Genomic DNA, 24817 nt, shown 5'->3' with positions numbered 1-24817 from the left:
CGCTTGTTCCCTACGCGAAGAGTAAGTTCCGAAACTTTCTGTTGCATTTTGTAGAACAGAGTTACGTGACGTAACACGTTACGTTAGAATGCATTATATTGCCGGCTGCAGCATTAAAGTTGCTCTCGTCTCTTTCGACGTACGGCGTCGTAACATCTACGCTACGCTGTAAGACGAGACTTTCGTAAATTAATATCGTAAGAAGAAAGCACATCCTCCCGTCCAGAGTATCTCGCTTCCTAGATATACAACTATTATTACATCGAAAGGAGAAATATAAAAAGAGATGGGAAAGGTAATGTATAAAGATGCGTGAAACGTCGAAGTAGTTTTTTATTGTTTCATATTTATACACATAATAAGCATACGATTACATCCTATTAGGTACTATAGATCGTATATGTATAACTTAAACGTATACTTATATGTATATATATATATATCTATAATATCCAGCGTTTTGTACAATAAATAAAGACTCTAGAGCATTTTAAACATAACATCGCGCGTTCCCGCGCGACCATTGCGTCGAGTATACAATAATTCAATAACGAGCTCTCTAATATGTCCCCCCTATTACACTTAAAATTATCGCGAGAACGCGAATTAGCGATGATTGTGGGCAGTTTTCACGATCGATATCACGAATATCTTGTCTTAACTCGAAGTCAAGATATATAAAGACTACATCTTCGCAATAGATGTCACGATTTCATATATTTTTATTATTTCATCACGTCTCTTTCGCATAACATATCAATTGATTTAATTAATGGTAATTGTAGAGCGATGGACTAACGAGCGTCTTCAATTGTTTTAAATATGTGATAAAAATCTTGAATTCACTTTTAATATTATCCAATGGAAAATTGTTGAAAATTAAATGCCCATCGCTATAAGCGTGACGCATTAGCCCTTTGAATATTCTGACGAAAAGAAGATAAATTAATAATCCCAGTTAGATTTGTTCATAAGCGATGCTGGGAACGCTAAAATTTGATTGCCCCAACGAACGTGATTAAGCAATAAATTCCGGGCGAAAACTCACGCGTTGAATCGTCGTCCAGTCTCGAGATTCGGATCTCGAGCTACGAGAGACGAATCCGGAGCCGAGGCGTCGGGCAATAATCCTTCAATAAATGAAGAGATATTGAAAAAGGTAATGACAGCCAGCGCGCGCGGATGTGAGAAATACGCGGTAGGGTCGTAACGGGAATTATGGGATTCCCGTGTAATCGTCCGATATAAATCCGCCGTATGCTCGGAAAGAAATATCGTGTTTAAGCTTAATTCGGAAGTGAGTGTGATAAAAATTGATGGCACGGCTCTCGCGTGGTTAACGCCGCCGCGGCCTCGTAAATTCTGCATAACGGAGCGACGTTACGTTACGGAAACAACGGTAACTCTCGGACCGCTCTCGAGCACGGGGATCGATAAGCCGGGCCTTCCTTCCCGAGCTATCGAGCTCCACCAGGCCTTAATCGCGTCCCATCGTGAGCTTTAATTGTTTACTCGCCCCCTTGCAACACGCCGCCGCGACGTTATTGCACAATCGATATTAATTTACAGCAATCAGCGCGGCGTCGGCCCTAATGATAATTTTCTCACGCGCGTCCGCAACTCTTTTTAAATGTCTGTTTACATCGAAAGACGGACGTTTATAGATGATTATTTTACACTCTTATTTTCGTCATTATATTTTTAATGCATCCGCGAATTGTCCGACATTGTTTTAAATAAAGAATACAAATTATCAAGGTTGGTATTTTTGTATTTAATTGTCATCAATTAAATTATTTTTCGGATGTATTTTTGACAATTTTGCAGCTAGCTAAATGAGACTTATCAAGCGCATCAGCCTTTAAGGAATGTATTCGCGTAATCGTTACTAATAATGTTTCAATTTAATCAATTTAATTCGTCATTAATCACAATCACTTTGCATCTTGATATTAATTGATCGATAATTATTATAGGTGTATCATATCTTTACGGCATTATTATATCTATATATAAATATGATTATTTTAACAACTACGTTATTTTATAATAGACTTTCTAGTAATAACGGCATCCCGATAATCAGTAATAAATTTACTTTATAGAGTTATATGTAAAACAATTAACAAAATAATAAATATAATTATTGTATTTTCGAGTAGCACTTTATGTTTCAAAGCGAAATAATTATCTCACGCTGGTTCAGTTATTATTCGCAGCTGGATTAAACTATTATTTTCCTTACACACATAATTCATATAATTCTACGATTGTATATATCAATTTAGTAAATCGAGAAAGTAATGAAACTTAAGTGTTAACAATAAAATTTGTGTCGTACGCAAGGAAAACTGAGAAATACGTATTTTAATTACGTTCGTAGCTTATCGGATAACTGACGTTCTTAATCGTAGACGACTGTAGAGAAAACATTCGAGAATTGCAGATTGAATGTGAAATTGTCACGGTACATCGATATCCTCCTTCACACGATAGTTTGGTTCGATAGTTTAGACTTTAAACATTCGACAATTCGCTACACCTATCCATCCTCGCAGAATCAGCTTGACCGCTGACACCTATTGTCATTTTACATTCACTAACATCCGGCAACATGTACGACATGCATTTCTGTCTATCGTGTCTCGAGTTCATATGAAAGAACGACGATCAGTTCGTTATTTTTTTTTCTTCAGAGACACGAATCATACGACGTGATTATTTGCATCGATGCGATTGGAAACCGCATAAAGATTTTTTTCGAGAGTTAACCGCGAGCAGTATTTTATTCTGTAAAACGTTTGAAGGGTGCAGAAAGAAAACGGCGATTCAACTAATCGAACATAATAGCATCCATTATTTTAGGGAATATAAAACTCTGATCGTGGCTAAACTTTTTTTCTGAAAAAGATGATCACTTATATGCGGCTTGCAGTCGTATTGATTCATTTAAATTGAACACTTAGATCTTTTGCTTAAAATTACGAGCAAAGTTCCGAAAAGCGTATTTACCTCGAATTATTTTAAAGTCTAGCCTCGAGTCTAGCGTAACGAAGAATAAATAGTATGTATTTATCTACCTGCTGGTTGAAATTTTATTTAATTTTCAAGATTGCACAAGTTAGATTAGCATCATAAAAACGAATAAATCGTTATAAAAAATCCTGCTTATTATTTTTTCGAGAGAGATATCGCCAAATTCATTAGTAATTGAAGCAAAAATCTTTTCGGAACTTTAGCCAAAATTACAATTACTTATCGTAAATACGCGCAACGTTGGACCGGTCTCAAGCGATATCCGTAGATATCGACTTTTCGATAACGCGCGTATAGAAATTCCGAAACGATACACCTTTCCTTTCGCTTTAAACATTAGAAACATTGAGAGATGTATAAAAATTCGACAGTCAAAGCTACTGATGGTCTTTATATATATATTTTTTTTAATTTTTTACCTCGAACAGGATATTAATTCGATAATCGCGCAAAAGACTCGATTGGTGTGCGGATTCTCGTTTCTCTCGAATCAAGTTGATAAATCAATAACTACCGACGGTCTCTTGAAAAATGGGGGATTATCTATTTGCGTAGTCGTTTGAAAATTCCAGGCGCAAGTACGGAGATTTCGGTGATTTCGTTATGCGGCGCAGAGCGAAACAGGACGACGCCGACGTCGCGACGACGACGTCGCGACACTCGCGAGTTGTACGTGACCCGAACTAGGTGATACAGGGTGTCTTGAAAAAGACTTCACGAGCTTTTTTAGATTTATACAGTACTTATCCCAGCTGTGAAAAAAATCTATTACGTTATGTCTCGAGATTGCAATATATATAGATGTATATAGAGAAACAAATATAAATAGTCTTTTGAAGCGTACACGGAAAAAAAATGAAGTTGCTTTAATTAAACGTCGACGTCACGGGCTGCTACAAGCGTATGTAGTTAATTCAATTGGATATTATTGGATCAAATATTTAAATTATTAAAACAATTATCTGATGTTTTTTGTTCATTCATATTGATGTTGTATCAATAAATTTTATCTCAATAACACTGATGCTGTTGCGATACAATATCATTTTTTTTCCGTGTTTCAATAATTTTTTTGTATTGTATGATAAAGAAAGATTAAAATATTCTTATTAGAGAGATTTACTTTTCACGAAAGGAAAAATTAAAAGAAATGAAAGTTATAGTAGATCAATTGTCACTCACATCTTTGCATAGGCAACTTTTATCGTAAGCCGCGGCCGTCTTATTGCTATTTTTGAAGACGGGACTGGGTCACGGTGACCGATCACCACGGTCAACGTCAGCCTCATTCTTGAGAGCACCCCGTATACGGAAATCCCCGGAAGAGACGAGAGCGAATCTCAGGGGGAATTTCTTCTCGCGGAACGGCATTACCGCCAGTTCTGCAATCTACATGAGGTTGCTGCATCAGTGGAACTCGAAATCGTCGTGAGCATACCTCATTCTCCCTCTCTCTTCCCCTCTTTCTCTCTGTCTCTTCGTCTATTTGACGGAGACACGCAAGAATGCAGTCACCTCTTGGCCCCGCGCTCCCATTTCTCACTCCCCCTTCTCCCCCCATAATCCGCGTTCTTATCGGCGAGATGCGAGTCGGGCATCGAGATGTTCTCCGCGATAAGGCAATTCGAGAGAACTTTTCTGATGGACAACTATCGGAGGAGGGGAACAGAGAGACAGAAAGAGAATGCTCGAACATCCCTCAGCCGTGGTCAAAGGGATGCCAAGAGGTGCGCCAAACGGTTGTGCGGCCCCTCAGTTATCGGAAAAGTATTTGCGGAAAATCCCCGGCGCGGTTCTCGCGCGAGAGATTTTGATGCTCCGTCACTCTTGCTCTCTCTCTTTCTATTACGGATTTCGTTGGGTTTTGCGCCATTAAGGAAAGGGGACCATGTATTTTCGCAACGGACGCAAAGTGATCTTAACAACTTTGCTGAAACTTCGGGAGTGCTCTTTTTTTCTCCTGGCTCTCACGACGAATCTGCTCGTAGAAACTCGGATCCGCGTCGCAAAAAGTAATATTACGTACGAAAAGTAAAATAATTAGCTTAAAAATAATTATTTATCTAATACTGCTACAAATGCATTAAGTAGAAGTATTGAAACAGACTTTTCAATAAGAGCCGATGCAAAATCACCTCGTTTAGCGAATTCGTTGCAAGAAAAAATACGTTGGTATATAACTCGAGAAAAAACCATGGAAAAAAATGAACCCCGCGATACACGCGCTTTGTTTGCGGTAAACTTTTTGCTCTCGTTACAAAGAGCCTTTGATTAAAAACCGTGCGGAACGGCGAAGAGCGAGCTGTCCACAAGGGTCCACGGGAGTTGTCGGGACTATAAGGAGGAAGAAAAATCGTCTAATGGGTAATTCATTCTCGGCGAAGGAACAAATGACGGCGGACGTCGTTGAAAAATATTCGAGTGGCCGACGATCCGGGGGATCTACCCGTAAGGGGATAGGGACAAAAGAAGCTCCCGCGTGGGAATCGCAGATGATATCGATGCTTTTCCTACGCTCGATCTTACTGCGCGTCTTGCCGATCCGATCCCCTTAAAAGTCGTTCTCCGGAGCAACCGAATCACAAATCCCGTCGATACGGTTCGTTCTTTCTGTGCGATTACCTGAGACCGGGAACGCCGCGGATCTAAATCGCAATTCCGTCTTCATGATGTTGATCGAGTATCCACGATGGCGTTAAGTTAATTGCGGAAGAAATCTTCGATGTCAATGATCGAGCGTCCGTCGCCGTGCGGTATAATTTTAACCCCTTGGATGCGACTCCCTCGTTTCGTTTAAAATTAGTTCGTGTATCGATTAATACACGCTAGAGAGGTGCTCGGATAAAAAAAGAATAATAGAATAGAGTTTTATTAATTGCCTTGTGCGAAATTTAATTTTAGTTAAAAATTTTTTTAATTACTCTCTTGAACACGTTTTATTAATATTAACGTGTGTAACGATCATATTTTATTTTGTATAACCGCGTAGAAAATACTGGTTTTTTAATTTAATATTATTTGTAAAAGTTGTTAATTAAAACAGTTTATAATAATGTAGTGAATATAAATAGTATAAATTTACAAAAAGATATTGGTTCTGTAATTAAAAATTCTTCCATGAGAACTTAAGGTATACAGAAAGTTACGATGCGTAACTAACGTAACGTCGAGCTCTGTCGACGGATTTCCGTAACCCAGCGTAATGTTCTATTACACGCGCAGCAGCATCCAAAGTGTTAGCATAATCGCGTTAATTAGTCTGAGACGGAGAGACACACAGTCGGGGCGCGATCTGGCGATCTGGGCGTCTCGAGATCGATCGATCGTCCGTTTAATTTCACTACTGCCAGGATCTGAAGAGAACGCTCGACGATAGGAGGCCGACGAGGGTCGCCCAGGCGACGAGATCGAGCGCGCCCCGCCTGGATCTCGCGCCGCCATTCATGCAAGTCTCGCGGATGCTGACGATCTTCAGGCCGCGGCGTCCCAGGAGATTGTGAACTCCTCGTTTGTCGCTTTTCTGCAGAGTGTGCTCGCGTGACAGTAAGAGGGAGTAGAGCTGATTGTTGGGATTCCGGGAGCAGAAAGTCAACACCATGTCCGAGGCGACGGCCTTCATTACGTGCACGTTGCCGGTGAACTGCATGTATCTCTGCTCCGTTAAGGTACCTGCAAATTAAATCAGCAACCGGGTTAAAAGAAGCAACGTGACGCAATACGCAAGATGAGGGTAAAAGAAAGGAGGGAATGAGGGTGAGAGAGAGAGAGAGAGAGAGAGAGAGAGAGGCCTCCCTATCGAATTTCCTGCCCCGGCTTTTCGCGTCAGCTTCCGTCCGCTGCACGAAGTAGAATCTCTTGTACAAACGGAACTGTCGCGACTGCAGAAATAAATGTCTGTCGACGACAAGTCTATTTTTATGAAGTAGTTTTATCTTCACGTGGAATGCTCTTGAGTGAAATAGGAAGAAGGGTACGGGCCGTACGGGGTAAAAGCAGGGTCATTTTGTACTCACGGATTTTTGTTTCACGTGAAAATAACTTGTCGTGACGTGAAAGATAAAAACTGGCGAAATTCAAGCTCCCAATTTGGAGATTATTTAAAGAGTCTAAAGATAATATAAATATTCTTAACGATTTTTAAACGAGAATTCTGAGATGTGTCCGAAAAAATCTGGTAATTCAGTTGATCCGATAAATTTAACACGCATGTATTAATGGCGAGAATGATAGATGAGGCTTTTGGGCACTTTTTAAAAGACATCTAAGATATTGTCAAGATAGGAAAGCGCGACAATAAAGAAGGATCGAGCAAGTAGCGAAAGCTTGACTTTCCAATTTCCTGTCTCTACTGATACGACGAAGAGGCAAAACATTATATACCTACAATGCTGTAGTCCTACATATAATGTAATTCATGTATATTACACATAAATCTGTACGTGTGTGCATATGAAAAGCATCTGGATACTTCGTCTCTTTTTTGGAAAAATTTTACATAGAAGGAAAAATATTTCTACGAGGTAGTTTATTCAGTGTATTTAGTAGAATCGCAAACAGAATGTGATAAAACTACATTACGATGTTGCCTTTTTGCTTCGCATAAAATTTTTTCAAACAAGATAGGGTACATAAATATTTTTCCATATACTGCACGCATGTGTACCGTACTATGCCAACGATATTAAAAACTTATTATGCTTTCAAGCTTTAAAGAAAATTATGATCTTGTGTGATACGCTCCACATATGAAAGTGTTGTACAAAATTGATATATGGCATACTATATATATATATATATATATATATATATATATATATATATATATATATGAGCTTTCAAACTTAGTTAATCTTCTTATAGTATTTGGGAAGTGATTAAATAGCTCAGGTAATGAGTACGAGCATTGCGAAGCAATAAAAAAGCTGATGCGAGTAGTATACGAAATTGCAAAGAAACCAAAGTGTTTCCTTTAGAAACTTCCACAGTGAGTAACAAATAGCAGCGCAATACCATTGTATTTAGTATCATTTATCACGGACTTGGCACTTTTATCTGAACACGTTTAATGGACTAAGTCGGGGCTTTGACAAATGTAAGTTTCAACCACTTCACCGGACCCTGAGATATAAACTCCAACCTGTGCAATGTTTAATCTGCAAAAATGTTTGATCTAAGTGAATTGACCGGGATAAACCGCGGTTGGTGTCTCACACACCTATAAATGTTACCATTTACTTTATGTAAGCGATACTTTCATCGTTTCGCAAAAAATTCAGAGTCACGTTTTTATCACGCATTATTCTTCATGTCCTGCAGTTAACGGATATTTTAGAATTTAATCAAGTTAATTGGGCCATTTGCGAATACAATACTTATAATCAGAATTATGATCTTGTTATAATGATTTGATTACGATCTCAATTGTTGGCGCAGTTCAGACGGATTCGATGATCATTCGTGACGACGCGAAATACACGGTTGCGAAATGGAAATACGCAATATTACGGCTCATTACGTAGTTGAGAACGCACTTAACGTTATGAAGGGAAATATACGGAGACGAGACGGCAAGCACGTGTACAATCTATATGCGCAATGTGCAACGACCATAAACGATGCACATGCATTCCACATTTCGCAGGATCATCGCGCGATGTCGGAAATATTTCACTCTGGAGATACCACTTTAATACCGGCATTTAGAAGCACCCGTTACGTTTCCAACTAAACTTATGTACAGAGAGGAGTGACCGATCTACTTCTGAGAGAGCTATCGTTTTAATTTGTAATGTGATTTTTATAAATATTTGATAATTCGAAAACATTTTTAAAATAAAAATGTCGAAAAAATCTTGTCATGTTACGCGACTTTCCAATTTGCTTATATTCTTATATTCTTACGCTTCTCAAAAAAAAAAAAATATATATATATATATATATACAATATTTTACACTCGTCACTCGTAATTGAAGTTGACCAAAACGTCGTTAAACAACGACGTCGGTTCACGTAGATATGCGACATATCGATCATTGCCGCAAAACATTGCCATACCCTGACAATTCATTAAAATGACGACTCACTGAAACGGTTGCGATTGACATTTACTGCGACTGGATTGTTCCGGCTATTATAAGCAAAGCGACGTGAATAGCGCGCAGGCAACGAAATTGAAAGCGCGTCGCGATACTCATAATTATATACATCGTGATAGCAATTAGATGTTTACTTACTCGCGGCGCGTCCTTCCCAATCGCGTTAAAGTCACGAATTATTATTAAAACGACATGGTAATTGCAACGCGCACAACTAATTGCATATGCCGCGTATATGCCGGCAATGTCATCGCCGTAATCGCTTCAGTCGATATACATTGTCCTGATCAGTATTCAAATTCGTTCCCTAGCGCGACACTATCATTACATTTTGCTAACTATTATGTATATCGCTGCTCTAAATTGAGCAGTTGAGCGATGGATTGCAATTTACTTCTCTCCACGCGCATGTAAACAATTATAAATTAACAGCTAAACGGTACACCTTCCGATAAATGAGCAATCGTATATTAACAAGCAAACCAATTAAGCGATTAGCCTAATAATTACATTCCTCTCCCTCCGTCTTTTTCTCTCCCCCTTATCGCAATATTATAACGTTTACTGCAAATGTTTGTAGTTCTCGATTAAGTTTCAGTAAAGGAATATTAAAAAAAAATTAAATTAATTTCAATTAAATTTTATTTTGTTTAAATTGAATTAAATTTTAATCTTTGCAATCTTATCTGGATTATAGCACTTTTACGTATGCACCTTCTCATCTCTAGCGTAACTTTTAAGAAAAGGGCAACGCTGGCCGTTTGCGAGTTTGAAAACTAGGTCGGTCGTACAAGGATAAGAGGTCTTTATCTTCTCTGGAAAGTTGTTGCAGCCGCGCTTAGATCTTGGGCAGGCAGCACTTACATCCATATATTAGGTAGTCTCTCAAGGGTCTCTTCATCGTCTCGTCAAGCGTCGCGTCCAGTAGCCGCGAAGTATGTTGCACGAGAATTATGAATTCCATCGCGAAAAACTGCCCCCTCAGATCTTCGTTTTTAGCGCCTAAAGTACGACAGCTGCAACTCTGATGAGATTCCCGGCCGAAGTCGGAGGGGGGGGGGAGTTAAATTTGGCGAGAGGAAGATGTCGGAGAAAAGTTTTCATTTCGTCGTCGTCTATAAAACGGCAAAAACATTCTCACGAGCGAATCTCCGCGCAGTCCTAGTCCTTCCGGCTCAAGGACCGGCTAATGCACGAAATTGATTTAACTTTCTGTAATAAAGTCGCTATGTTGCGCCGACGAAAAACTGGTTGTTGATCGCGCGTGTTTCTCTTTCTCGCGTTAAGGAAAACAGCGCGAAATGCAGCATGTTTCTCGGTTCTTTTGTGTAATTAAACGCGCACGCGCTCGTTTATGTGTGTGTATATGCGAATTTAATTTCAGCCAGCAAGATATTCAAGACACGTGCAATTTCAAAATTTTGCATGAGCTAAAATTATATTTTGAATTATTAAAAACCCGTTATATTTGTCGGAGAGATACTCGATATTATTTTTTATTTTTTATCCGGCACGTTGTCTCCAAATTTAATTAACCAGATGGTAAATTTAATTGTTCAAATCACGGATATACAACCGTGGTTCACATATATGTATACGTATATGTATGTTTAGCGATTTTCATATTTATGCATGGGAAATAATCAATTGTCGCATTCGTACATGCTGTATCGAAATATATTTTATCGTCTCTCACTCTCTCCTCTTTCTCTCTCTTTCTCTCTCTCTTTCTCTCTGATATAGAAAGATATTCTTCAGGAATTCTATTACGCGGGAATTTATCTTGTGCTTCGATATTGAAATACTAGGTCAAAATTGAGTTTAAGAGAACTTTCTGTACAAAATGTCAAAATTAAAAAATGCTCTTCAGTAATTTAATAGAAATGCATTCTTGTTTGAAAGAGATTATAACACTTCCTTTATAAAGAAAATTTACGATCAATTGAATTTTCATTAATGAAGAATCAATTCTAAATTAATCAGGGAAGAGATTTTTAATATCTTTAAAAATTTATTAAAAAATTATTATATATAAAAGTTTATTGAACTTAACACATACACTAGCGAATTAAAGCGAGATAAAGGAGTCGATTTTAATAATGATTTTTATTTTATTTTATTAGACCATCTTTATCATTCTCGATTGTAAATTATATTTATCATTTTTAGCTCAAGAACAGATAACTTGTATAATTTTCCCGCGTTAAAGATACATGAAAGTCGTTCATTTTAGAGAGACATCATTTTCCTGAATGAAGATTCATTCGCGAGAGGATTAATTTGAGAGCGAACTCGCTAACTGTCCCAGCGACTCAACAAACAATGTCCGTGCATCAAATCGGGTATATACTCTTGCAGTTTCACGATGCGGTATATTATCCCCGGCAGTTCAGATCGTTTTCGGTTTTCGGATTAGTATACTCCGGCAGGCAGGCTGGCTGAAACGAAATCCCGGAGAGACCTCAATCCGCATTACGTTCCGCGTCTGCTCCATTATACGGGATCCCGTATTTGCTGTTGGCCGATAGCGAAGAATAGCGTCGGACAAGCCATTCGGCAGAGTGGTTGCCCGAGGGAGGAGGAAAGAGAAGGAAAGAAAGAAGAACTTGCAGAGTCGGCCGGAAAGAAATTAGAAAGAGCAGATGGCCGTGCGACTTTTGAAAAATTATTTTCCGCGTCGACGAGCGCTTTTTCCTCGAAGGAGCGCCTCGCGACGAATTCTCCGCGTTCCCCGTCATTCTCCGACAGTCGGCGGCAGTCGTAATTGGATGCCTCGACTTCGTTGGCTTACGACGGCTGAATCCCATCCCGGCTCGACTGACGGTTAACCGATAATCACACGGACGATTCCACGAATTCATTAAGATCGTTAGTCAGCGCGTCTTGGGATTTTAATTGCCGCTGGCGAATCGTGTTTTGGCGAATTACATTGATACGCGATTGTTCGTTCTGTCTGCGGGGAAGTATTATCTTGTTTGATATCTCGTTCACGTTCTTCCTTATCCGAATATCTTGTACAGATAACAAGTACATCAAATCCCTTAACTCGGTCCAAATAATCGGCATTTTCTTGTAGTACACTATTAAATGATTTTATCAACTTCAATTCGGAAAAGATCGTACAGACTCACATATATATATATATATATATTTAAAGAAGATAGATATCTAAGATGAGAATTTTACTTTTCGTGTAAGATAATATGGTAACTGATAATCATTAGCGATCGTTTCTGACATAGAAACATTATCTTCGTGTTTTTATTTGGATCACAGAAATCACCATTCTGCTTTTCACTTAATGAACTTTTTAATCTGTGCTTTTAATCCGCCAATGGACGCAAACATAATAAAGAGGTTGGAGTTCAAGAAAGTATCCAACGAGCCAAACAGTTTCGTTGAACCAATTTAATCTCGTATCTTTCCTTCTTTCGAGATCTTTATCCCTACTACCATCAGTCAGCCCAAATGTCGAACGAGTGCAATAACCCGTTTTCTATTTTTTATTTCCACTAGTCTGCTGTATAACCATTAATCTATTGCAATATCTTTATCATAATATCGTTACTTTATTTTATTTCGGTTTTCATTTTCCAATAATGTATTGAAAACGCATCGATTCTCTTGTCCGGTTTATTTTATAACTGTTTTAATTAATTTCCTTTTATTATTATAATAATTGTCAATTAACTTTTAATAAAAGAGACCAGAATTGATCAAGAAATCTTTACATAAAAAGAAACACGCTCTTCATTTTAAATACAAAGTCTCTTTTAACCTCGCTTTTAACTTACACACAACATATTGTCTCAAAATCTTTTTTTCCGTATTTAAAGCTTCTCTCGAGGTTCGCGATGCGAATCTCGTCGAGGAATAAATTCTAATTGATTCTTCCACGATGGAGAGACGCCCGTTCATTGCGAGTGTTTGTCTTCGTTTGACGATCCATTCAAAGCGCGTATCTATCTTAAGAGCCGCCAACCTAATGGCATGTTCCTAATGCCGACGCAACTTTGGGCGCGATCAACCCGGCCGAATCGTTAATCCAATTTACCCTCTGCGAGGAGTTGCCCCGAAACTTTCAACCACTCGTCGGGCAAGCGCGGCGTGATCGGTTATTCGGACTGGCTTATAATAATCACCCTCGAAAGAACTTCCAACTCCACGCCGAAGTTCGCGCACTGGATATATCTGTTTCCCCTGTCGCTCCTCGTTATGGAAACGGAGAAGCTTTTCCCACGCGAAACGAAAATTGTAATCATAACTTGTTTATCAACGAAATTGTATTTTTAATTCTGATTACTTCTTTTAATCCTCTTATATTAATTTCTCTTTCGATACTTATATTTAAAGAGGACGTCATCTGATTGTTATTTCTAAACTTCTTATTAAAAAAAGTAACATTTTAATGGATAAATAATTCGAATTTATTATCGAGTCAACTATGTATTTCTTTGGAAATTTCATTACACGCAATGGGTCGATAAAATCCGGAGCATGCAAGAGGAGGTGAATTACGAGAAAGGAATAATAATGCGAGACACGCAAAAGCGCAACACGTTTTCGTCATAATTTGAGATAAATTGAAAAATTCCGACGAAAGCAGAGTTTTAATTTTGTCTAGTCGCGAAAGGTTATTCGAGGTATAATAAAGTTGTGAATCATACGTCAAAATTGTTGCGCGTTTCGCGGAGATTGTCCATCTTTCTTTTTTTTGCAATTTTGAAGAGTCCTTCGCTGCTCTATTTCTTCGCTTCTAAAGAGACACTCGGGAGAAGATCGATTGGACGAAACGCTGCTCAAGAGTGATTGAAAAATTAAGACTTCCAGTTCTATCACGAAAGGTTTATTAATTCGGCTAACTGTGTAACATGGAAAATCAATCGCAATGAGAGCCGTAACTCGTCTTATAATTGGAATGGTCGGGATATTTTCAAACTCATCGAGAAAACTGGAATGCTGAGAGATTCGATTAAGATATAAAGAGTAAAGCCCACCCATACACCCATCGATTTCGATCGATTTGTTCAAAAGAAGTTATAACCTGAAACTCGTATTACTCTAATTCCGCCAGATGTTACCAATCACAAGCCTCATTTTGTGCAATTACTCCTTACGCAAATATGTTTTTGATCAGATTCTAGTTTACAAGGTTCATTGCGTGGATGTCAAATGTGCAATACAAACGCATTAATTTGTCATACACCAATGATAATTAATGCATCCGGTTTCAATATTAATTTACGTATTCTAACCGAGAGAGAGAATAGCCATCGTCTACTTGTTAATTAAATCGCAACGTTGCATTATTGAATGTGTTTGCAATTAGATGCTGTTAATACCATAATGAAAGCCATTTAATGAAACGAACTTTTCGCATTTTATTATCATCGATAATAAATTTATATTTCAAATCGAAAAAGTGTATGCAAGCATAGGGTAGCGAATAAATGACAGAGTTAAAAATAACGTGGAGTAACTAACTGAAATTTAGACGGTCGCGTAGAAATAAACAAATCTCTTTACCGTTCTGCGAGGTCATGGTTCGCCATAATCCCTTTCTTCTGTGGACATCTGGTATCCGGAATGTATATTCCACGTTTCCGGACTCCTCAGTCCACAATAGTCTCAACGAGGCGTGATCTATCGGCCTCAACTTCACGATCGGACACGAGTCAACGACGTACGAGCTGCTCATTGGCTTCGTGGGGTCCATCCTGTGTTCCAGAACTTCCACGACGTACCATTTGCCCATTATCTGTAACGAAATGTTTTTCGTAGAATCGACCTGAAAGATCGTTTGAGCGAGTAGAACATGCTAAGCGTTGAGTAGACATTCCTTCGATATCTTTCCGCAAACATGATTTCCCCTTAAGCTTCAATTTCTAAGATACTCGAGGTATATTAAAAAGTTGCAAAGAAAAAAAAAAGAGAAAATCCTGGTTCGGGGAAAATTGGTTCTAGACCGGTCAAAGAGATTGCAGACGGGGGAAAGTGCGGGGATACTAAGTGTGTGCGCGGGGGAGTCGACTTGGAGAGTAACCCGGCAACTTCAGCGAAAGGTATATAGATAATTCCGTGAGAAGCTTAAAGCAAATTACGGGCGATTTATTGGCCGCGTAACCGTTAGTGATTAAGTCCGTGGAAATAATATCGTCGAGGGCCGAATCCCGATCGGCATAATGCGCTCGGGAATTTTTTTTCAGCTCGATCGTTCCGATTTTTTACCTCCGTGAAATCTTGCTCTAATCGGATTGCGCCGCTCAATGCTAAAGCTCGCTTAATAGTAATCCGTACATTTATTCGCCGGATTTATCTTTTATTATCCGGTGTGTCGATCGATGCGCGACATTTTGCTTCGCCGACCTCACGGTAAACAACGCGGCGGGAAATCTTAAATAGAACATTATATAATAGTTGCGCGAGCACCGTCGAGGGAATAAAGAGTTCGTCGATCTTATTTGTAGTGACGTTAACTGATGTGTGTTCAGAGAAGCTATAAGGATTAAAAAGAATTAGCCTCAACAGAATGTCGAGATAATCAGACGAAAGCCGATCTCGGTTACACAGCAACGGCGTCGAATAGCGCCAGACTACAAAATCGGTCGCAAGGTATTTCCCGTGAAAGCTAATCTTGACAATCCTCCTCACGTAACGCAGCTATTTTGTAAAGAAACTCGATCTTTAGAGAGCACAGCGAACTCTCGCTGGTATGCAATAAACGCAGCCTTTCTTGCTCACGTTATCCGCGGGGGGGAGGGGTTAACTTGATTTAACTTTTGGTTTAATTTACGCATAACGTTGCGTAGTTATACGCAAATGTAGGTAATTGTTTATTCAATTCGCTCGTACATGAAATACGATGCTAATGTACTATTGAAAGCGCTTAGGTTCGAAGTTGATGTACCACGGTGATGCAGATTATCAACTTGTTGAGCTCAGATGCGGTACGATACTCGGTTTTGCCCGCGGGAGCCGTCTAAGGAGAGTTTGTTGAACAATGACTATAATAATCCTTGCAAAGGTCCGAGGTCCATAAAGGCACGTCTAACTGATTTGCCTTCGCGTTGCCAATGAGCTTCCAGTCTTGCATAAACGCGTTTCTGCGGCTTCGAGGATATTCGTGGAAAGTGATATGCGTGAAATGTCTATGGTGAAATGCCATTCTTATTAACTTTGTGCTTATTAATCTTTTGTCACCTATTTTCCTTCTTAAAACCCTTAGAGAAGGAGAGGAGGAGACAAGCTCAAAGAGAAAAACAAAGACAAAGAGAGGGAATTTATCGAAAGTTCTAAGCTCAATCGTTAATTATTCGAAAATCGTAGACACATTCGAGATTTCTATCTTTTCGACATTCTACATTTTTACAAATCGAGAAATCTTCAGCGAAAACGACATCCGGTAATTTTGGAGCACTCTGTGTGTACAAGTGAAACGGTCAAAATAAAAGTAAATGCGGTTCTCGTTTTTGTGAGTAGATATACGCGTATTCACGTGTACCGCGTGCATGTATATATGTGTGTACGTATATATACACAATCTAGCTTTATTGTACCGGAAAAGCGCCGTAAATCATTGTCGTCGAGGTGTACGTGATACTGGGTCACACAGCGTGGTCGGGGGATTAAAATTAACGAGATAATAAATATGGCCTTTGCCGAATAGACCGCAAAAAATTTCAATTGTCGTTTCATGGGAATCTCATCGCACGAACAATCGCGGTCATCCATTTGAAACTGCGTTATTTTACTTTTTTTTTATTTTTAACAAACATTACGGCTGCGTGCAAATGTTTATATTAAATGGAAATCAGAATCTGTGACGACACAAGATTATATGTACGAGCTTTGAGCTCTTTTCATAGATTAGAAAAATTAGGGAATTAATATGGAAATAAGAAATTAGAGAGGCTTATAAATTCTCATAATTTCTGTAACGTTATGCAACTCGACACTTTTCAAGTATGCGCAGAATGATAGCTTAGGTATATAAGAAAGCGCGATGAGAGAAAAGATAATGGGGATAATTTTAATCTTGCACAAGGATCTTTACGAAGTTTTCTTCGGTCTTATAAAAATACTGACTACGTTATTGAAGTTTGTATAAATAAGCTACTCTTGCTCGTCTTTATGTCGCTTCTTACTCGTCTTAAGAAACCCCGATGTGCGCCCGATAATGAACTTCGCGAGGAGTTACTTTATTACTCAGTCTTATAAATAAGACATGTACAATGCCGAGATAGCCGTATGTCGAAATTAAGGGAAGTTTAATCAGTATCAGCTTGAAAAAGATGAGACTATATTACGGAGCGCTCGCAACAGATAGCCCGCATCGTCATCGCGCTAGCCTTGTAATTCATATCGCTGACAATGGACCGATAAACACAAGCCTTCATTCAAGTTGCGAAAGTAGTTAGAAAAGTTTAATTGATATTCGGCAACCCGGCCATTATTACGTGTAACGCGATTACCTTACACGTCCCCTTGGACATTTCCGATTAGCTACTAAATTACGAGCAAAGTCTGATCCAACTTGTACATTCTCGTTACACGTCTACGTAATACCACGAGATGTGAGAGAAACATCGTGTGTGAAAAATTATTAATTCAAAATATTATTAAACCAGGAATGCGTAAAATACAATCATAAATGAGAAAGTTAAGAAATAATAGACTTCGATTAAATATATGTCAGAAAAAATTAATTACTTCTTCCAATAATAATAATTAAACGAATAATTTATATTAATTTGTTTCAATAAGCTTTTTCACATATTCCTTCATCGTTTGCACATATTCCTTCATCGTTTGCTATCTTTTATTTTGTCCAGCTTTTCAATATTATCTATTTCTAAAAAAAAATTTTGGTTTTACGCTCATAAAATTCAATTCTTCCAGTAATGAAAAATCGCTTATTTGTTGGATGAACCAATATATTCACCATAGCGTTTCGGATGATGCGAGTGTAATAAATGTATTTTTTTTTACGAGTTGGAAGCATCACCGCGACGTGAAATGGTATAACAATCGCGCGGGGCTTTAAAAGCCCAGTGTTCCGAATAATCTTATATCCCTTTAGTAGATTTAACGTTCATTTATTTTAACCAGTAGTTTTTCACGTGGGAAGATTCGCCGCATAAAATCGGATAAAAACCGCCGCCAGGCCACAGCGATTTTAAGCTCGACGCATTGCCAAACTAAATCCGTGCTACTTGCACCAAAGTCCATTTAAAGACACACCTACAAAAACGGTTTTCTTTTTTTAAGATAAAAAAGATATAATCTACGCTTTAGCTAATTTATAATGGCAATCAATATACATATCTCTTTTTTTTATTTTAAAAGTTAGCTCATTTTATGTCTGCATTTAAAGTAAAACTTGTTCCTCCTGTTCAGTATCGTAATTAAGATTAACGATTCACACATGGTTGAACACTCTGCATAATAATTCTTGCTGTCCAAGGAATTTACCGATGAACTTGGTTGACCCTGCGCAAATTCGCGAATTATAATTACAAGCCGAATAATATACAAGCGTTTTGTCTGGGCGGGACGACACGACGCTGAGCAAAATTGCCGGCAAATAAACCGGCGCGTCGCGCGGGGATAAATTTTCGTTTATTAGACACTACCGGACACCCGGCACGGACGCGCTTCGTGACTTATGCATTCGCTATCGTAACGAGAACGTCAGCGTTTTCACGGGAATATTGCAGTAATTAGTAGCAAGGTAAATTACCGTACGCGTACGCTAATAGCGGGTAATTTCCGAAATAGGAAAAAAAGGGGGGAACGACGTGACGCGTGTTTTTTCCGAGTTTCACCTTGTTTCGGTTGCCTCATCGATCACGCGACAAGAGAAAGAGAGGGCAGTCATCCAAATATACATATATACGGCTGCCTAAACTCGGTTTGCTGCTCGTACGTTTTCTCTCGTTTCAGAAACTCTCTCTCTCTCTCTTTTTCGCAGCAGCAGCTTGCACCTTACGGAGGGTTCACGCCAGAAATATCTCGAGGATATACGGAGCAAGATACGCTCGTACTCTTCCAAACCGTCTCCGAAATACTTATCCTTTCGCCTCTCGTAATACATATTTGCGAATCGAGGGGCCCGACTCGCGATTCCCGCGGGACATAGCAGGGCAGCATTGAGAGGGCTGGTGGATTCATCGGGTAGGTATCCCGGCGGTTTCGGGACAGCTGGCAATCTCTCCCGGAGACGGTGCATTTGCATCTTTACGACTTTCGTCGGCGCTCGTCGTCGTTCGCGTCGCGTCGCAACGCCTCTCCGAACGAGAGACGAGCGGTAAAAATTGCGCCGAGTGGGATGATCGTGTGCTCGGTGCACATGATCACAAATTGGGAAGGATGGAGAGAAAAAAAGGAACGCGAAAGGTCGTACCCTCACGAGACCACATGCGGCACGTTATTGTATTTATGCCTTTATTAAATTCCGCGCGCGACGCCGGACGCTGAATTCTTACAGCGTTGCAGCGTGACATTCGCGATATGAAATTCTATTTTTGGCGACGTAGTGTATCCCCTCGACTATTCGTTGATGAAAAACGAGTTCTTTAACATTTATAGCGATAATGTAGTATATCATGTGATACGTCGCTATCGCTTTAAAATATGTGTATAATATGATAATAGATGTTCCTTTTCTGTCAAATATATTTTCACAACACCTCCACGGAAAGTCCGACTTTCCATGCCTGTAGAGAGGGGCGAAAGCGCCATGGCCAATTTCACGCCAGGGAGGAAAGTTGTTACTTTCCGCCCGCTAAACAGGGAGGAAAGTCGTTACTTTCCTTCCTATAGGGAGGAAATTTGGTACTTTCTGCTCCGTATAGCGGGTAGAAAGTAAAGTAACGGGCAAGTCTTAGAACATATATATAGGGAGCTTTCCAGCAAGTGACACAAGTCGACACAAGTGTCGTTTTGTTTTTGTTACTAATTGCCAAAAAAAAAAGATAAAACGACGTTTGTGTCGACTTGTGTCGATTGCTGGAAAGCTCCCATAAATGGAAGAGGAATTGAACATCGAGTTCAACATCGTGCGAGAGAGAAACGTACAACGTACGCAAAAATTATAGATATTAATTTCAATAAATAAAAAAATAATAATTACTATTTCAAAAATTACTTGTAATTAAAGCTACTGATTTGGAATTGTTTTTTCTTAATAATATCACTAAATACTGAGATAACTAATTATACCTATTTACATAATATCCTTAAATAAAAACCCAACTCAATCAGATTTAGTGCAATAATTTTTTTTATTTTAATTTTATTGTCATTTTAATTTTGTGTTATGTGGGGGGCTTCGCCCCCCCACACCCCTTGCCCCCCTTCCAGGGGCTTTGCCTCTGGACCCGCATCACTCTCTTTTTCTCTTTCTATTTAACTACACGCGCGTACAAACTGTACGAATGGAACATCAATAGAACGCATACACTCTACAGACATTCAAAAGTCGAACATTTCCGTAAAGGTGTTGTGAAAAATATCGTGTGCACCTCGGGTCGAAAGCTTTTTCAGACTCGCTTTCGGCTCGGGTGGCAAACTTCACACTCGTCTGAAAAACGCTACTTTCCCCTTGGTGCAATATACTACCTATAGGAATTAGAGGTGTCGATATTTTTCAGGTATCATGACAATTTTTGACGTTATTTTTCTTTACGTAAGTATCATCCGAAATTTTTGAGTAACCGACAGCGTCAGAACCAGATGTGACTGTCAATATTAAAAGCCATATAGTGAACACGCGGCAACATCATACGACATATAGAAAGTAAATCGGTTCTCGGGTAGTTACAGCGGGTGTCGATTTTAAAATAAATTGTCACATTGCAGTGCTTGTACAAAAGGAATTTAATTAAAACACGGGAATTTGCCTCTCATCGATTCGGCACCTCGTTCGAACGCACATTGACTCGTTATGGGTAGAGTTTTATGTACCAGGGCGTCCCAGGCCTGGCGAGCTAACTTAATTCCTTAATCGACTTGTAATTTATGTTCCATGAGGAAAAACGTGGAAGCTCCAATAGCTTTTAAATTCCAAACGATTAATAATTAACAGCTTTCTTGAAAATAAAAAATTTTTGTCATTCATTTTCTTTACTCAAAATAAAAAAAAATTTAGGTAATTAATATTAAAGCATTATCAAGATATAATGTTTTACGATTCTTGTTCTCGATGATGTAAGACATTTAGCAGAGTAACTGCATGTATTTGTATCAGAATGCGTTGTTTTCGTGTTTTCGTGTTTTCGTAGGTATTATTTTCTTCAGTCTTCCTGTCTCTCTACGACTCGTCGAAAATAAATCGACTCGCGGACATTTCTTGTGCACCGGACAAAATATAAGAAGGGTGCGAGAATACGAGCGGCTTAAGAGCGTAGAGAGGAGTCTCGAGGTTCATGGGACAAACCCCTCGGTCCGTAGGACAAACCCTCGGCGGCGCGGCGAGCTCAAAAACGAAAAAAGGAAGAAGACCGTCAAGATACTGTAAGCCTCTCGTATATCTTTCCGCCGGCATCGTTTTTATATTTAAATCGATACTCCCCCGACGGCGCGGCTGACAGTTAGCCCTTTTTCATCCCCGACACGAAGGCCGATCGCGAGTCGTTGATGGTTTCTCAGTGCCCGCCCCTTATCCCCTTGAATCTATTTGCCATTATAAATTTCTTACAATAATCGCGCTTGCAATATTCTAGTGGGATCATTTAACTTTAATTACTTCTTTCTTGAAATAGCGCAGAAAATTATTATGATTTATAGTCGGGCGGACTTTCTATTATAGTTCAGAACAATGGAACTCTTGATGAATTTTCATTCCTCCATTATAGAGTTTTTACATACTTAACAAATTATTTAATCATTCGGCGATGGCCACCGAGCTCTCTACAAGATTGACAGTTGAATTTCAACTACGGTGCAATGCTCGCTATGTGTATTTTGCAACAAGCCGCTCGTACGCAGTCGATAACATATCAGTCTTTCGCGAATTTAATATATACACAGCCTACGATAACAAAAACAGAGTTGCGAGCGAAATTCGACAAGTCTCGTGTGGACTGCACGGAAAATACGTAACAAATAAAACATTAAACTATTAAAACTCCATCGCGTAATACAAAGCTCGTGGGATTCAAAACTAATTCTGTTGTTAACGTGGAAACATTTCGAATTCTCTTTTCGCGAGTATGGAATTGTTACCTTAAACTCACACTAAACAGAATGAAGTTCTAGCGCGGTTATCTTCATTTATCACCGTGTCCGTGTCACGCGCGCGCTCAAAGTGGATTTTATTATCCTAATGAACCGGATTAGAGGCCGCGTGATTCAACAAGAACGTAATTTGTAGTGGCAGTTTGCGCGGAAATGGTGCGTTACTTCTTCATGCATCGTGATTTTCTCGAGCGTGACAAAACGTGCCAAATTGATCGGATCGGCGACAAAGCCCGTCGACGACTTGAATTAATCAAACTAATTTTACTTTGTAACAGTTTAATATGGCGCTCGGGCATGCAACCGCAGCGATGAAACGAAACGCTCACCGTTTCGTACGGCGTTGTACAGGATGTCTCGGTACTACCATTCGTTTCAAAACGATAACTTTGCCATCCTGCCACTCCATTCCGCTTTACCTTTCAGATCCATTTTTATCCTTCGTATAAAATTTTTCCCAACGTTTCTAAATTATATAGTCTTTTCAATCTTTCTGTTTCATAAGCGTGTTTATAAAATGTGGAAAAATGAACATTTTTAATTAAGATATACTGAGATATATATCTCGTCAGTTTTATTAAAGAAAACTGTCGATCTTGCATCGATCAAAGAATCTATAAATTATAAAAACGATAGTTCTGAATAGAGATTCTCACCCTGTAGAGTAGCACAATCTGTCATGTCAATCGCAAGCTGTTCCCGTAATTATATATATAATGTTGCAAAACAATGGGTTTGAATCTGAGCGACCAATCTGCGGTTGATCAAATCGAACGGCTACGAGGCGTATATAATTTCGTATGTAATCTGGCGCATTCCCGATGTTATTTGCAGCCGTATAGCATTGTTTGGGGTAGCTGCAACGGTGAATGACCGTTCACCAATAAATGAACACTGTACGCTTCCTCATCTCCACAGTCATGCACATATAAAATAATGCAGTAAATTTATTTTGCAACCGATTATGTATATAGTATTATTTGTGATTATTATACAGAGCAACAATATTTGATTGTATAATACTGTTATAGAATGCCGTTTTATGGATATTAAGAGAAAGGATGCATTTAAACATGATCAAAATATTGGTCTTTTTAATATTCTTGGAAGAAAATAGATTATTTTCTTCATATTTTGAGCCATATAACTTTTTCATATCTAAGTGATTATCAAAAGAAGTTAAACACATAATACTAATCGTAGTCTGAATCGTTATATAAGCGGACGATCAAGAAATAATTGAAAAAACATCCTTCAAATTTTTATCTAATTTTTCATCTAGCTCTCTCTACTTGTAGCCTTGATTTGAAATCGACAAGAAAAGAAAGTAAATTGTTACAAAGGATGTGAAGATGTGTGATGCCAAATAACATTAAAATCTTTGAAGTGCTCTCTTATAAAATTTTTTTTTTTTGTTTTTGTTTTATACACCTTTTTCTTAGGAAGTAAATTGAAACGATTTTTATTAATTTATTTTAATTTTTTCGGAAATGATTGATTTAGATTGAAAAATTATAATTTTATCGAACGTTACGAGCAATTAAGCTCTAACTATAAACAAAAAAAACTATTTTTTTCCATAATTAAAATTCAAGAAAAGCTTGTTTAAAAGAAAATTATCGATCCAAATGTAGCCAGCCATACGAGGGAAAGACAATAAAACAGATAATTCGAGTATGATGGGTATGATGACCCAGTGATGAGAAAAAGGATTATAAAAAGATAGATAGGTTTGCCCTATGATTTCGCAATTGCACCCTCTTTTTTTAATTAAAATCGAAAAATACTCTCCAAATGTAAAAATCTGAAAAAGAAATTATTTATATATGTATATATATATATATATATATTTCTTTTCTGAGTTTGTGCGCACGCGGTAACAATTGCTAAAGAAGGTTAATGTAATGAATAATGCGCATGAATACTTAATGCAACGCCGAATTCATTAGAACGTTATAACAAAACTGACGTTAATTTGCACACATTTTACGCTGCGTTGATATCAAGGGATCTATTATCTCGCGTAAGACGTCGGCGTCGGTTTGTTTTAGTTACGCAGGTTTATTCCGAAAGCGCTTATTTACTCGCTTGCAAGCCGAATTTCGACATGCGGGTGGAACTGAAGCTCTCGCGAATATCATTATCATTTTCAATTATACGTCTTCAGCAACGTCACTTCATTTTGAAGCGACAACGGAGCAGCGTATAATGGGCAGGGCGTAAAATCCTCCGTGGCTATTGAATTGAGCAAAGTGCAATCAAATTATCACCGAGTAAAACTGTAATTCGTAATCACAATGTATCGTAATGCAGTAATGTATGGTAAAAATAATTACATTTCAAATAATTATCGATTATGATTAACTACCATTGATTAAACAGGAAGTTCCAGTTGTGATCGATTCAATGAATTCGCGAATGTTAAGAGGATACTATGGATTTTTTATAA

At 38.5% G+C, this 24817-nt stretch overlaps 1 protein-coding gene across 1 annotated transcript in view; it reads right to left on the bottom strand.

Moving 5' to 3' along the window:
• Positions 1-315: 315 nt before the first annotated feature.
• The window catches only part of LOC139821211 (uncharacterized), a 63130-nt gene continuing 38628 nt past the window's right edge, over positions 316-24817 (bottom strand). The window contains exons 2-3 of the mRNA XM_071792117.1: positions 14659-14890; positions 316-6705 (exon numbers count right to left, since the gene is read on the bottom strand). Of these exons, the coding sequence (XP_071648218.1) occupies positions 6377-6705; positions 14659-14890 (561 nt within the window). The 3' untranslated portion in view covers positions 316-6376. The remainder of the gene's footprint in view (positions 6706-14658; positions 14891-24817) is intronic.

Source organism: Temnothorax longispinosus, chromosome 10 (genome assembly GCF_030848805.1).
Source record: "Temnothorax longispinosus isolate EJ_2023e chromosome 10, Tlon_JGU_v1, whole genome shotgun sequence".
NCBI classification, from domain to species: Eukaryota; Metazoa; Arthropoda; class Insecta; order Hymenoptera; family Formicidae; genus Temnothorax; species Temnothorax longispinosus.
The sequence above is the reverse complement of the archived record's forward strand: the minus strand, read 5'-3'. Positions and strand labels throughout refer to the sequence as shown.